The sequence below is a fragment of the Artemia franciscana genome, chromosome 21 (assembly GCF_032884065.1).
Source record: "Artemia franciscana chromosome 21, ASM3288406v1, whole genome shotgun sequence".
In the NCBI taxonomy this organism is placed as follows: Eukaryota; Metazoa; Arthropoda; class Branchiopoda; order Anostraca; family Artemiidae; genus Artemia; species Artemia franciscana.
The window spans coordinates 10,259,702-10,276,145 of NC_088883.1; the positions used below are offsets into that span (position 1 = coordinate 10,259,702).

At 36.3% G+C, this 16,444-nt stretch overlaps 1 protein-coding gene across 4 annotated transcripts in view; it reads right to left on the reverse strand.

Moving 5' to 3' along the window:
• Positions 1-733: 733 nt before the first annotated feature.
• Positions 734-16,444, reverse strand: part of LOC136040625 (protein Wnt-7a-like) — an 82,405-nt gene continuing 66,694 nt past the window's right edge. For 3 of the 4 annotated variants that reach the window (XM_065724901.1, XM_065724900.1, XM_065724899.1), the window contains exons 5-6: positions 15,518-15,726; positions 735-980 (exon numbers count right to left, since the gene is read on the reverse strand). In XM_065724901.1, coding sequence (XP_065580973.1) covers positions 829-980; positions 15,518-15,726 — 361 coding nt within the window. In that variant the 3' untranslated portion in view covers positions 735-828. Of the gene's footprint in view, positions 981-15,517; positions 15,727-16,444 lie in introns of all 4 variants that reach the window. The other variant, XM_065724898.1, reaches the window with a different exon arrangement.

Below are 16,444 nucleotides of genomic sequence, written 5' to 3' on the forward strand. Positions count from 1 at the left end.
TAGCTTTATAATGTGGTTTCAATAGAAAAAGGGTAAATTATTGAACGATGCATGCCTAAAAACTGAATTTTTGCAGGTTTTGTTTCAGAGAAAAGAAGCAGGTTTTTGATAAACCAAAAAACTTGTAGTTTTTAATTTCGAAAATAACTGGGCATCTCAACTGTTTTTTCTGCTCCTAGTTTTTCCATCATATTTTCTTGGAAAATAGATAGTTAAAACGCTGAATTACCACACTAGGCGATCGTGGACCATTGAAAGGCAAAATTCAGAGATGAGACGTGTTTGCATGTAGTTGCCTCACATGAAAGGTGTCCTTTCCTGTCATATCAGAATTAAATTGAGGAAAAATAGCTGCCTTGAAATAATAAAAAAAAAAAAAAATCCGGCTTATCTGATAAGCAAAAGAGAAATTATGGTACTGAAATAAGATGTTCACCGCGTGTTGTGCAAACCCCAAGACACGGCAAATATTAGGGAGGTACTACTTTTTATAGCTTAGTAGTGGTTTTAAAAGACCAGGAATATTACCACTATTTTTGTTGGAGTGGCAACAATTTTTCACCGGGCTAATTTACCTCACCAAGTGAGCTGAATCTGGCTCAATTTTGCGGATGAGCTAAGTTTGAGACAGTTTTATTTATGATGGATGTATGCTTTCTTATGCGTCCAAGCACCATCCAATGGGAGAAAATAAAAATAAAAAACATGGTTGCTTTCATTTAACTACTATATGACATAAGCTGGATTCAAGCAAGATATATTTTAATATATTTAATTCAACTCTTCAAAAAGAAAAAATAATTAATAAAAACAAGCGCGAAATTGTAATTACTTACAAAAATTTTCTTCAACAACTTCACTGCATACTTTACATATTACCTTACAACACCAATGGAACTTACACTGACATTGTCTTTTAACTGTCTTTACTAAGGTATTATAACCACGACCGCAGCAAAGGACCTTGCAGCTATCTGGACCTGAAAATAAATGAGCATCAATTATATTTTGCTTCAATGCGAGTAAATTAAAGATTTTAAAAATGTATTGTAATCTAATGGAAAAATTTGGTGTTGGGTAAAAAAATTGTTGGTGGGTGGGGGTTTTTGGGTAAAAAATAGTTGATGGGGGCGCTTCGCGCCCCCCCCCCAAAGCCCCACGCGCGCGTAAATCGTTACGCGCCATATTAGTTACGTGTCATTGTAGTTGTGTCTCTTCGAGTGTCCCGGTCGTCATTTATATTCCCTGTGTCCCGGTCATTATTTGTGTCCCGGTGTCCCGGTCTGTAATTTCATCAGTCAACAAACATGACGTGAGTCGACAAACGACTTCATGACGGCATAATGCTCAATCCTTATAATGACGTCAGTTGACACACAAACATGACGTCAGTCAACAGACAGACAAACAACTTATTTTTATATATACACAGATATGACTCAAAACTTATTGATTAATATAGTCATAAGATCCTTATTGAATAATCTATACACATAAAAATAAGTTGTTTGTGTACTGACGTCATGTTTGTCGACTGTCGACTGACGTCATGTTTTTTGTCGACTGACGTCATGTTTGTCGACTGTATATGACGTCATTAAGAAGAAACAGCTCAGGAAGCTGCTCAAAGAGCTAATGCCAAAAGGCTTGCGGCTAATATAGAAAGTAAAAAAAGAAAGCGTGCCGAGGAATCACAACAACAGCGTGAAAACAGGCTTGTGGTTAATAGAGAAAGTATGAAAAGAAAGCGTGCCGAGGAATCACAACAACAGCGTGAAAACAGGCTTGCGTCTCAAAGAGAAATCAACAAAATAAAGCTTGCCGAGGAATTACAAGAGCAACCAGAAGCAACCTGGACAGCGAGAGTCAAAATGTATCAAAACTGAAAATGATAGCGATGATGATTGGGTTTGTGATTTTGACTTAGATAAGGTCATCAATGCCTACCATATTTTAGTTAAAAAAACAAAGGTTCGGCGATATGTATTTCATAGTGATGAAAGACAAGTCAAGGTAAAACAAACCAAACAACTTGAAAGTGATAACGATGATAAAAAAAAACAACGTTGAAAGGTCTATCGTTTCCCAGTTGCAACATCTTTTCCACATAAATAATAATTTAGTGCTTCTCTTCAAAACAGCAATCGAATTGATGCTTACTGATACGCAACTATCAACGAAGTGGCAATCGTTATGGTTGGTGATATGTATATGACGTCAAAGGCTTTGTATATGACGTCATTATAAATATATAAGAAGGCGTTTCAAAGAGAAGTTTTTACTAAAATCATCGATGCTACGATGCCCTACAATATCCTATCATTTTTTGGGATGGAGCCGACGGCTATCACTTCAATATTAAATTGATAAATCATGCCACTAAAAAAAGAAATAGATAAAAAATGCAGCGCAATGAAATATTATGCCTATAGATTAATGATTCGTCATTTTTTACATTTATATATAATCCATCTTGGGATTGAATACAACAGCTTTTACATCCTGGACAATCGCCGGTTCATAGACTTGACATTACGGCCCGTGTCTTCCGGCAAAAGTTGCTCTCCTTCATCTCCTACAGAGTTATGGAAGAAATACAAATCGCAAATGGCCGAGAATATACTCCACCGAATACGGCTGGAAAGAACAAATATGACCTTGGACTTCAGAACAGAAATTTATAACACCACTTTAGTTATGATTGAAAATTTGTGCTTATCTATTGCAAACAAACTTCTCAAGCATTTGGGAATGCCTTCACCTAATCGTACTGCTTCTATTTCTTCATGTGTAGAATGGGATTGTGAACAAAGTTACAACATAACTGATCTATTGTCGTATGTCACAGACCGGCACACCGGGACATCTATATATATAAAAATAAGTTGTCTCTTTGTATGTCGAGTGACGTCATGTTTGTGTGTCGACTGACGTCATGTTTGTCGACTGACGAAATTACAGACCGGGACATCGGGACACAAATGACGACCGGGAAACCGGGACATAGGGAATATAAATGACGACCGGGACACTCAAAGAGAAAGCGACCGGGACAAAAGGAATGTTCAATTAGCAATCACCATCAACAAAGCACCGGGACACAAATGACGACCGGGACACAGGGAATATAAATGACGACCAGGACATAAGTAAAAAAAAACTAAAAAAACTAAAAAAAAGGTAAAAACTACAAAAAAAAACTAAAAACTAATAAAAACAAAAAAGCTAAAAAACTAAAAAAACTGAAAAAGAAAAAAAAGAAAAAAAGGAAAAAAACTGAAAAATAAAGGAGAAAAACAACACTAAAAAAATAAAATAAAAAAAACTAAAAAAGGTAAAAACTACAAAAAAACTAAATAGAAAAAAGAAAAAAAACTAAAAAAATAAAAAAAAAGTAAAAATAAAAAAAAAATAAAAAGAAAAAAAGGGGAAAAACACAAAAATTTATTTATCATATACCAATTCAAAAACGAATGTATATACAGACCGGGACACCGGGACACAAATGACGACCGGGAAACAGGGAATATAAATGACGACCGGGACAAAGGGACACAACTACAACGGGGATGCCGGGGGGCATAGGGGGATACATAAATGACGGCGGGGACACAGGGAATGTTTGATTAGCAATCACCATCAACAAAGCTCAAGGGCAATCATTAATACCATGAGGTATAACTAAAAAAAACTAAAAAAAAGGTAAAAAACTAAAAAATAAAAAAAGACCAATTCAAAAACGAATGTATATACAGACCGGGACGCCGGGACACAAATGACGACCGGGACACCGGGACACAATGAATATAAATGACGACCGGGACACTCAAAGAGAAATTACAGACTGGGACAACGGGACACAAATGACGACCGGGACACAGGGAATATAAATGACGACCGGGACACAGGGACAAAACTACCACGGGGACGCCGGGGGGCACAGGGGGATATATATAAATGACGACGGCGACACAGGGAATGGTCGAATAGCAATCACTATCAACAAAGCTCAAGGGCAATCATTAGAATCATGAGGTATAGATCTGAACACGGATTGTTTTCCCATGGACAATTATATGTTGTATGTTCAAGAGTCGGTAAACCTGACAGTCTATTTATATGCAGAGACAATGGGACAGCGAAGAATGTTGTATATTCGCAAGTTTTACGTAGTTAAAAGCATAAATATATATATATATATATATATATATATATATATATATACATATATATATATATATATATATATATATATATATATATATATATATATATATATATATATATATATATATATATATACATATATATATATATATATATATATATATATATATATATATATATATATATATATATATATATATATATATATATATATATATCTATATTCACAGGTACACAACAGGGACACAGGGACACAACTACAATGGCGCGTAACTAATATGGCACGAAACGACTTACGCGCGCGGGGGGGCTTGGGGGGGGCGAAGCATCCCCAACAACTAGGTGTTGGGGTGGCGCGAAGTGCCACCCCAACAGCTAGTAAGGAATATAAATGACGACCGGGACACTAAAAGAGAAATTACAGACCGGGACACAAATGACAAGCGGGACACTGCTGCTTTTTCCGTCTACTGCTTCGCAGGTGCAAAGTTTTTTTTCCACTATCATGTTGAATCTGACTCCTGGGCAAAAGCAACTCTCTTGTAAGAGAAAGCAACTCTCTTATAAGCTTTGAATTTTCCGTCTGCTGCTTTCCCAGTCTGCTGCTTTTTCTTTCCGCTGCTTCTCAGGTGCAAAGTTTTTTTTCCACTTTCATGTTGTATCTGCCTACTGGGCAAAAGCAACTCTCTTGTAAGAGAAAGCAACTCTCTTATAAGCTTTGACTTTTCCGTCTGCTGCTTTCCCGGTCTGCTGTTTTTTCCGTCTGTTGCTTCCCAGGTGCAAAGTTTTTTTTCCGACTTTCATGTTGTATCTGGCTCCTGGGCAAAAGCAACTCTCTTGTAAGAGAAAGCAAATCTCTTATAAGCTTTGAATTTTCCGTCTGCTGCTTTCCCAGTCTGCTGCTTTTTCCGTCTGCTGCTTCCCAGGTGCAAATTTTTTTTTCCACTTTCATGTTGTATCTGGCTCCTGCACAAAAGCAACTCTCTTGTAAGAGAAAGCAACTCTCGTATAAACTTTGACTTTTCCGTCCGCTGCTTTTTTCGTCTGCTGTTTCCCAGGTGCAAAGTTTTTTTTTTCCACTTTCATGTTGTATCTGGCTCCTGGGCAAAAGCAACTCTCTTGTAAGAGAAAGCAGCTCTCTTATAAGCTTTGACTTTTCCGTCTTCTGCTTTCACAGTCTGCTGCTTTTCCGTAAGCTGCTTCCCAGGTGCAAAGTTTTTTTTCCACTTTCATGTTGTATCTGGCTCCTGGGCAAAAGCAACTCTCTTGTTAGAGAAAGCAACTCTCTTATAAGCTTTAACTTTTCCGTCTGCTGCTTTCCCAGTCTGCTGCTTTTTCCGTCTCCTGCTTCCCAGGTGCAAAGTTTTTTTTCCACTTTCATGTTGTATCTGGCTCCTGGGCAAAAGCAACTCTCGTGTAAGAGAAAGCAACTCTCTTATAAGCTTTGAATTTTCCGTCTGCTGCTTTCCCAGTCTGCTGCTTTTTCCGTCTGCTGCTTCCCTGGTGCAAAGTTTTTTTCCACTTTCATGTTGTATCTGGCTCCTGGGCAAAAGCAACTCTCTTGTAAGAGAAAGCAACTCTTATATAAGCTTTGACTTTTCCGTCTGCTGGTTTCCCAGTCTGCTGCTTTTTCCGTCTGCTGCTTCACAGGTGCAAAGTTTTTTTTTTCCACTTTCATGTTTATCTGGCTCCTGGGCAAAAGCAACTCTCTTGTAAGAGATTGCAACTCTCTTATAAGCTTTGACTTTTCCGTCTGCTGCTTTCCCAGTCTGCTGCTTTTTCCGTCTGCTGCTTCCCAGGTGCAAAGTTTTTTTTTCTACTTTCACGATGTATCTGGCTCCTGGGCAAAAGCAACTCTCTTGTAAGAGAAAGCAACTCTCTTATAAGCTTTGACTTTTCCGTCTGCTGCTTTCCCAGTCTGCTGCTTTTTCCGTCTGCTGCTTCCAAGGTGCAAAGTTTTTTTTTCCACTTTCATGTTGTATCTGGCTCCTGGGAAAAAGCAACTCTCTTGTAAGAGAAAGCAACTCTCTTATAAGCTTTGACTTTTCCGTCTGCTGCTTTCCCAGTCTGCTGCTTTTTCCGTCTGCTGCCTCCCAGGTGCAAAGTTTTTTTTTCCACTTTCACGTTGTATCTGGCTCCTGGGCAAAAGTTCCTCTCTTGTAAAAGAAAGCAACTCTCTAATAAGCTTTGACTTTTCCGTCTGCTGCTTTCCCAGTCTGCTGCTTTTTGCTTCTGCTGCTTCCCAGGTGCAAAGTTTTTTTTTACACTTTCACGTTGTATCTGGCTCCTGGGCAAAAGCAACTCTCTTGTAAGAGAAAGCAACTCTCTTATAAGCTTTGACTTTTCCGTCTGCTGCTTTCCCAGTCTGCTAATTTTTCCGTCTGCTGCTTCCCAGGTGCAAAGTTTTTTTTTCCACTTTCATGTTGTATCTGGCTCCTGGGCAAAAGCAACTCTCTTGTAAGCTTTGACTTTTCCGTCTGCTGCTTTCCCAGTCTGCTGCTTTTTCCGTCTGCTGCTTCCCTGGTGCAAAGTTTTTTTTTCCACTTTCATGTTTATCTGGCTCCTGGGCAAAAGCAACTCTCTTGTAAGAGATAGCAACTCTCTTATAAGCTTTGACTTTTCCGTCTGCTGCTTTCCCAGTCTGCTGCTTTTTCTGTCTGCTGCTTCCCAGGTGCAAAGTTTTTTTTCCACTTTCACATTGTATCTGGCTCCTGGGTAAAAGAAAGAAAGCAACTCTCTTATAAGTTTTGACTTTTCAGTCTGCTGCTTTCTTTAACTTTGCATGATAGTATAGTTTTTAAATTCAATTTTGTTGGGGAAGTGATCAAAGTTGAAATGTTGAATGTCTTGAAAATATAGATTGATTTCTTCATTCCGAGCTGATCTGAGGAATAACCTCTGCCATACATTTTTGCTCCTATAGGAAATTAATTTTAAAAAATACTTCCACAAAATAAGTTCGTAAAAAATTGAAAAGCTCCGTTAGACCAATAAATCTGCAAAAATAAAATCGAATAGCCCTTTAAGGGTAAAACTACTACCAACCACCATACATAAATAAATGAACGGAAATAGCAATAAATAACCGAGTCAACTCAAAACCACTACTACCACTACTACTACTACCGCTTCTACTGCTACTACTAACTGATCAATGCAGCACCGAGCCAGCTGAGGCCAACACAGATGCGATAGCTCCTCCTCCATTTAAATCTGTCCAAAGACTCTTCTGTCTTCACCCTTCCGAGAAGTTCCCACTTCCTTTAAATCTTTTTTTACAACAACCTTCCATCTCAGCCCCGGAAGATCTGTATTTCGTTTAGCCAAGATGGTTGGCCAAAAAGGACAATCTTCGGCAACCTATCGTCCCTCATCCACAAAACGTGCTCTAGCTAACTTAACCTTTCCCGCATTAGAGACCTAGAAAGTGGGATTAAACCACACTTTTCGTACAGCCAACTGCTTGAAATAGGCTAAACCTTAGTCGTTCCTAAGATATTTCTGAAATGTATCATTGGTAATCAGCATAATAAGCAAAGCTTTTTTATTTAGTTTTACAGGAGCATTTAATTTCAAAGAATAATGGAGAGATTGAATAACTTTTAGGGGGTTGAAAGACCCAGTATCACTGTAGACATAGTGACTGAACCGTTCAACTATGCTGAGCAAATCGGCTATCTTAAAATTTGACAGATGCATTTGGGAAATTAGTGGGCTTTGGAAGAAGATATCTTGCACTCCAATCAATTTTGACTCTTAGAAAGGATACAGGAACCTTTATTTTCTAATTGGATTAGTCCCTTTAAAGTTTCCATTATTGCTGCCTATGTTTGCGCTGCTCTGCCTATGATATTGATATGCCCCTATGAAAACCTGCGTGTACATAGTTTTTTGTTTAATTGAAACTCATTCTAAACTTTCCCTCTAAGTTTCACCTTGATATCCTTAGCGCCGATTGTTAGAGCAATCATGGCATAAATGGTAATGGTATGTACTTAGTGCCTTCTGGCCTCTTCAAAATCTTCCACAATTTACCCTGAAAAGTGCATCTTAGTAAATTGTACCGTTCTTGAAAATTCGTGTTTCAAACTTTTGACAATCTACCTGCACTTAGTTTGTTTTGATTTACGTTCAACCTCAGCCCGGATATTTCTTGAAAGCTTTACCTTAATACTTTTTGCTTGTGTAGTAGCCATAGCCAAAGCAGTAGTCGTAGCACTAGTAGCGTCGCGCACACAGAACCGCGACACAAACAAGAATTTAGTTTTTTTCAAAATTCCCTTCAACATAAGCTAAAAGTTTCAACCGGTGTTGTGGTAAATACTCTTAAAATGTAGTTAACGACAAATGAAAATTACTCATGCCATAAGGTAATTAATTATTATTTCAAAATAAACTGCTAGGGAAGAAATTTTTGTTCAATTACGAAACACGGATTTAAAATACAATTACTCTGGCTACAATATACCTTTTTCTAAAAGTGAACCGTTTGTGATGAAAGTTCGTAAGAAATTCATTATCAAAGATGGGAGTTTGCTTTACACAAAAAAAAAGTTTATCAAGCCTCTTATCTATAAGCTGACTCTGTTTTGTAATTAAAACCGAACCCTAAACAGAAAAAAAGATTATACTGGAGCAAACGAAGATGAGGCAGCATTGAACTTTTGGAAAGTTCAACTTTTGGAAAGTTGGAAATTTTGGTAACGTCTAGATTTGCTCTCAAGGACTCAATTGAACGTTTTTTATTTTCCCTGGGCCATAATAGCTGGATTTCATGTTACAGCCAAAAGAAGAATTCGTGTTTGTCTCATCACCCTTGCTGTTGAAAGTAAAAAAGTCGTCAAAATCGATCAACGTCACTTTGTAATGCTCGGCATCACAATTAATCAACAGATCATCAGACAAAATATGTTTGATTTTGTCACAAATCAAATAAATGATTCGGTCACGGATGTCTCCTGGTATCCATCTTTCCTGGAGACCAGGGTAGCTTGAGACCAGACCAGCAATAGGAGCCTATTGCTGGCTCCTTAAAACTCGGTCCACTTAGCTACAATGTAAAAACATGTGCAAACCGGTTCTCTTAACCATCCAAGGTCGCCTCCACAAGAACTTGTGCGTGATTCATAGAGTGTTTGTGTTTTCTGTCAATCATTTTCTTTCCAAGTGCCATCAACGTGGACAACATCGTTCCAAGAAAAGAGTTCTTCTCCCCCTGTATTTAGTCAATTACCCTTTTGACAAGCTATGTTACCTTGGCATATTCATCGAGAAACTCAATTTCACTCACTTTCAACTTTAATAGGTTTATTTTGGTGCAGACCTACCCAATCTGGTCCTGCACTCCAACAATCCTTTTCTCAACATCATTTCAAAAATTCCACCGAGTTGCTTTGACATTAATCAGAGGCTTTTGAACTCTGCCTCATTGTATTCCATAGTATTTGACGCTTCTCCATTGAAGTATAGTACAGTTTTTTACATGACACATTTGACATGGCTGTTTCACTATCTCTACTAGCAACAAGATTCAGCGTGTGGCTCAAAAGATGCAAGTGAGGGCATACGTATCATTTGAATCCAGATTATTCTGTTTCATCTCACTTTTCCATCTGCAATTCAAGCAAATTTCCAACTAAAGCAATTATGGAGGTGTCACTGTGCTTTTAGAATGTCTATTATCATCATTCCTACTAAGCATATTGTCAGTTGGGCTGACTGGATATGCAAATTTCCTATAAGCTTTCATGAAATTACTGTCATCGCCTGTTAGTTTACACAATTAGCTTACAGAAGACCACATGCTTTGTGAATCTCGTTAAGAGCACCGGCAGAAAAAGAAGAATCATTTAAGCCTTTGAATCTGAGACAAGTGATTGCAGATGACTCTCTATTACGGTCCACCTCTCGCCGGTGTGCAGCAACGACAAATTCGTTTCTGTGATTTACAGTCCATAAATCTGCTGTAGTGCACATATAATCCAAGTCAGCGAATTTGTTTTTAAAATTGTCATCATCTCTAGGAACCACTGGTGTATAAGAGTGGGCAGGATGTTTCGAAAAATAATTCTTCCATAAGGAGCCAAACATGGCACAAAGTTTTGGAAACATTTTCTCCACAGTCACAAGAGGCCGCATTTCTTCAACTATTTAAAATATAATGAGATCATCAATTTGCCTCTGACAATGTTTACTTGGCTTTTCTCAAAGAAGTCTCTGCTTGGATTTATTTTTCTAGGAGGATTTCTTTTCTTTTTATGTAATGGCTTCAAAATCCAAACTGCTGCAATCCTCAGGTTTAATTGAAGGTTTAATACCCTCTCCTAACTCTAAAGTCTCTGACTCATTACCATCAAGGGTATATGTGAAAATAAGCTTTTTGTTCAAGATATCTAGACGGATATAAAGCCCATGCAAACAATTGTACTCTTTTCATTCCCAATTTGTCAAAAATTTTGGTTTTCCTGTTACAAAACAGGGCAACGCAGTTTAGCGGTAAGGAAGTAGATGTTCAAAAACCTCTTCTCCTGGCTTAAATGCACTGACAGAGTAAAATTTTAGCCTGAATCTGCTTAGAGTTTGCATATTCACGCTTTAGTCTGAGTCTTCTAACGTGATTATTCTGCGTACTACATCCAAAATACTCACAAAATTTCTCTTATCTGAATCCAAAGCTATTTTGTTTCTTTAACCTAGTTTTTAATGTTGTAAGAACAATTTTCAAATTGGTTAATTAATCTTGCAGCTATAGGAGAGAACCAACTTGATAGGAAAAGTCAAGACCAACAGTGAAATAATTGGCAAGTAGGACTTTACAAGTCTACCACCTATCAGATGATATAGAATTAAATATTTTTAAGCTTATTACCCGTCTCACCCCACACGAGTCTCTGTTTTAACCCGACGCTATTATTTGCCTGGTAAGACGTAAATGCTTGAAGCATCGATCAAGATTTTAATAACTTTTCGAAAATGACCTCCCTACGTGCTAAACCTAATTTAAGTGCCTAATGTTCCACCTTTTATGGCGGAGATATTATTCTTTTCAGTTTAATTATAGAATGCCCAGTCCAGTTTATTTAAAACGATTTAGAAAGCTTCCCTTGCTTTAAAAGCCTGAATACTAAACATGACGACAATTTTTTTTTTCATGGCTACTCAACTTTTGCTCTTCTTATATATAACTACTCTACAAATATACCTAGCGTCCGGCAGTGCTCCTAAGGGTCTACGTCTAAATCAACATTTTGAAAAGGCAAATATGGAAAACAGAGTCTGAAAAAACAGTAAATACTCTTAGATACTATGTTTGATACACAAAAGTAAATAGGAATACTGGAAAGATTTTTGATTTGTAAATAAATACAGAAAAAATCAAATATGAATTCAAATTACTTGATGTTATTTTTAATGACATATATTTGAATACTTCTAAACTTAATTAAATATATATTTAAATATTTGTAATTAAATGGTTTCACTACACTGGTTTCAGCTTAGTACCCTAGACTGTCCCTGATACTGATACGTCCTATTGACAACTTGTATGGGCATAGTGTGTTTTTTATTTAGCTTAATATTGTTTATATATTCCGTTAATTTTTTGCCTTAACACCCTTACCTTTAGTACAAGTAACACTATTACCATTGGTTATAGCAGTAGCAGTAGAATGAATATTTGTAGCCATAGCTTTATTGGCGGTATGAATAGTAACATAAGTAACTAGTAGCTGTAGCAGTAGTAGTAGTAGTTGTTGTATGAGTAGAAAAAAAGCATTAGGATTTAAAGTTTGTCCTTTGATTAGTTTAACACCCCTCACAACATTCCCTGTAAGCTTCAACTTCGCACATAAAGCCGTTCCTGAGATGTTGCCGATACACACTTTTCGCAACCTAAATACAGGTGGTGTTATATTATTCAGTTCACTCTTAACCCTCAATTCTCCCAGAAAATTTCACCTTCATACCTAAAGGCATAATTGTAATAATAGTCAAAGTAGAAATTTTAGTCCTAGTAAAACTAGCAGTAGTATTAAAAGCAATAATGCTAGTACTAGTAGCAGCAGTGGTATTAATAGATTGCCTTTTATTCAGTTTAATATCCTCCTCATCAAGTTCTTAAAGTTTCACCTTGATACAATCAGGTGTTTCTATGACATTGCCAATAGGCCCTTTGATAGTCTTTATTAATATATATCCTCCAATTTTCATCTTAAAACTCTTAGCCTTGCAAATATATGCAATAGGAGTAGTAGTTAGAATGGAAGTAGTGAAAGTAGTAGTAGTAAAAATAGCAGTAGTAGTAGTATTAGTAACAGTATGCACATATTGTCTTTTGGTCAATTGATCTTCCCCTTTTAAGATTCTCTGAAATTTCCAACTTAATCCCCAAAGCCTTTTCACCCATATATCCTCTCTCCCATTTTCACCTTCATACATTTAGAGTTAGTAGTACTGTTTCATGATAGTAGTGATAAAGAGAATTAGTAGCAGGTTTAGTGTTGTGTTTGTAGTAACAGTAACAGTAGTAGAACGAGCATCTATAACAGTAGGGGCATGCACACGTTACCTTTTTGTCAGCTGAGAATCCCTCTCATGATACCCTGAAAGTATCACCCTACAAGGAATAACAAATAAAGTACTAGTTGGAGTTGTTTAGCATCAGTAGCAGAACTAGTAGTAGTAGTAGTAAAACTTGCAGTGTTAGTAGTTGTAGTAGCAGTTGTAGTAGTAGTAGTAGTAGTAGTAGTAGTAGTAGTAGTAGTAGTAAAAGTAATAGTGATAACATTATTATCAGTAGCATGGACATATTATCTTTTGTTCTATTGATCTTCTTTTGAACTGGCCAAATCATTAAACATATTAGGAATCAATTGTGAGTATTGAAAAACAATACTCGTTGACCGATCAGATCGTTGACCGATCAAATGCCATATAAACAACAACTTGCATTGCCGGATAGATTGCTGTAAAATAAGTTTATAGCAGTGTTTTAATATATTATAAAGTTAAAAATAAAAAGATCAAGCTTAAATTACAGATGAAACTTTGTTCCCTGTATATTCATACCTAAGACCACGATTCTCTAAGGTTTTTTTTTGAGTTATTTCGAATTAAGAAGTTTATTGAAAAGCACTAAATTTCCATAGTTGTCAAGTGTTATGTCAGTTATTCAGAATAGTTTTTAACCTTTAATGAATGAGAGCCGTATTTCAAACAGTGTGTTTTAATTGGTCATAACACTAACAACAACACAACAACAAATTCCTGCGAGTCTATCCGTGGCCTAAACTCTCACTTTTTTTCATTTTTTTTCTGAACTGATTTACTTACTCCCGCCCACTCGGGCCTTTTTGCCACGCAGGTATACCTTCACGTCATTTCTTGACAAAATTTGTTCAATAAAGTTGATATTATGGTCCAAAAGCCTTTAAAGATCTTTGTACCGAACGTTATATTTATGGACGTCTTCTATAACGTCGTACCAGCCGACCTAAAAGACGTTATATTTACTAAACGTCTTTTATGAACTCCCATTTCCCTTTTGTATTTTCCTAGTGTTTCTGAGTTTTTAACTTTATAGAATGAACTACATGTTTATTACATTAAATGAATTAAATATATATTTAATAGAGTGGCTCCCGACTGATTTTGGGCTTTGCCCGTTTAGGCTTTACTAAAAATCCTGATGCTTCCGTCACGACATACACAAATTTTATGCAATGCATGATGCCATTGTAACCATATAAAGTGTTTTTTGTTTGCTCTTTAAATAAAATGAATATTAAGTCATTCACAAGAAAATTTTACTTTTCCAAATATACGCTCTAGAGTAAAGTCAGCCAAAGGGTGGTCGTACTGTCCATGAGCAACCAACATATTTCCATACTTAGGAAACATAAAAAATATATAGGATTGGACTAGAATAAATACATAGGTGGACATAGGTGGGATAAATGTATAGAAGTGGCCTGTGCCCGCCGTTAAAAATAACATATTTACACTCTAGTGAACTCAAGGTTATTCTGTATAATTTTCACATTCTGAGTTTAAAGCTTAGTTGTAGGTCACTGGAAGGATTGATAAACAAATAGCTAATCATATAAATGGACAATTGATTTCGTTTGTCTTGATTAATACTTCGGTTTTCAATTTTTTGATTTATTAAATACAAAAACAAATTTTTTCAGCTAAAAGTAAGAAGCAACATTAAAACTTAAAGCGAACAGACATTATTAGATGTATGAGGTGGTTAGCCCCCACGGCAACGCCTCGGTCTTTACGCTCAAGTTCAGATTTTGTTCCAGTTCCTCAAGAATGACCCCTGAATTACAAAGCCGTTTAATTAGAATAAATAGCTCTTTTGAAATTACTAGAAATACTTTAGCGTAAAGAGCGAGGTATTGACGAGGGGGCAAACTCCTCATATACTTAATAATTTCTGCTAGTTCTAAGTTTTAATGTTGCTCCTTAATTTAAGTTGAAAACTCTTGCTTTTTTTATTTAGTTTCTGACGATTTTTTTAAATAATGCCTGGAAATCCAGCACCCCCTTCATGTAAATTATCTTCTCTCATGAACAATTCTTGCATGGAAAGATCCTCCAGCGTAACCCTCTCCCCTCCCCATAGGAAAAAAATCCCCCTGAAAACGTCTGTATACTTCCAAATAACCCATACAATATGTAAACAATGGGCAAAGTTTATAACCTGAAGCCCTTCCCCGGGGTTTTGGGTGATTAATTCGTCCTCCAAGACTTATTATTTTAATTTTTCGACTATGCTGAGCAAAGGTTATCTAAAACGTTTGAGCCGGTGACTTTGGGAAAATATGAGCGTTGGAGGGGGCCTATTCATCGTTCAAGTTTTTAGGTCACTTAAAAGGGCAATAGAACTTTCAATTTCCGCTCGAATAAGCCCCCTTGCACCATTCTAGGACCACTGGACTGATAAGATCACCCCAGGGAAAAAAATAAAGCATCCCTGATCTGTCTTCTGACAGAAATGCAAAATTCCGCATTTTTGCAGATAGGAGCTTGAAACCTCTAAAGTAGGATTTTCTGATATGCTAAATTCAATGGTGTGATTTTCATTAAGATTTTATGACTTTTGAGGGGTGTTTTCCGCTTTTTCCGAAAATAAGACATACTTTCTCAGGCTCATAACTATTGATGGTTAGGACAAAACTTGATGATACTTATATATTTAAAATGAACATAAAAATCCAATTCTTTTGATTCATCTAATGATATTGGTAAATCCTGTTTTTAGAGTTTTGGTTACTATTGAGCCTGGTCGCTCCGTACTTATAGTTCGTTACCACGAACTGTTTGATAATGAAATGTAACTTACCATTTGAAGATTTATTACACTTTCGTCCACCCGTTCCTATGATGCCAATCTCAGGGTTGTAATCACAGTAGTTGGGTGACTCACTTAAATAGACTAAATCTCCTGACTTCAGTCTCTTCTTCTTCCAAAGACTAATGGATCGGATCCGGAGTACCAATTTTCTATGTTTCTTTGACCGAACAGGTCTGACATGCCTGGCTTCTTCAAATCTAAGAAATGTTAAAAGTGTCAAACTAGTAAAAAAAAGAAATCTAGCTACACAGAAACATTGGTAAAGTTTCAGAGACAGAAATAATATGTTTATTTTGAAATTTGTAATAAAGTATTGGTTGTTTTATTTCAGAACAAAACTATTTTATGAATTAAACACTTGAAAAGCAATAATTCCTAGTTTGATATATCTTTAAGATACTGAGGATGAACTGAAATAAGCTAAAGTGGCTAATGTACAACATTCGCAAAGGTCTTAATATGAAGATAGACCGCAAGTGAAAAAGCAAAAATCCAATTGGGTACAGACCTTTACTTAACATCAAGGATTATTAAGAATTACTAAATATAATGAATTTACTTGAAAAAAATGAAATAAAAGAGATAAAGGTTATTAGTAAAATGATCAATTTTGCAACTAATCTGAATGCCTTTATTTTGCATCTATATATGCTTCTCAACAGAAAAGCAAAATAAAAAGGGAAAAAGAAAAAATGATCTTTCAATGGAAACAAAAAGTGCTTAATATATCCTTAAAAGTACAACAAAACACGAAGAGCGCATGAAAAAGTCAAAAACCTCGGTAGAAATAACTGTATTTTAGCATGAAGGGTAAAAAACGGTGGATAAAAGGTGAAAAGTATTTTAGCTAAAAATATTTAGTAATAAGTATTTTTGCTATTTAGCTATTTTGTCAAGATCCTGGGGGGTCGGGGG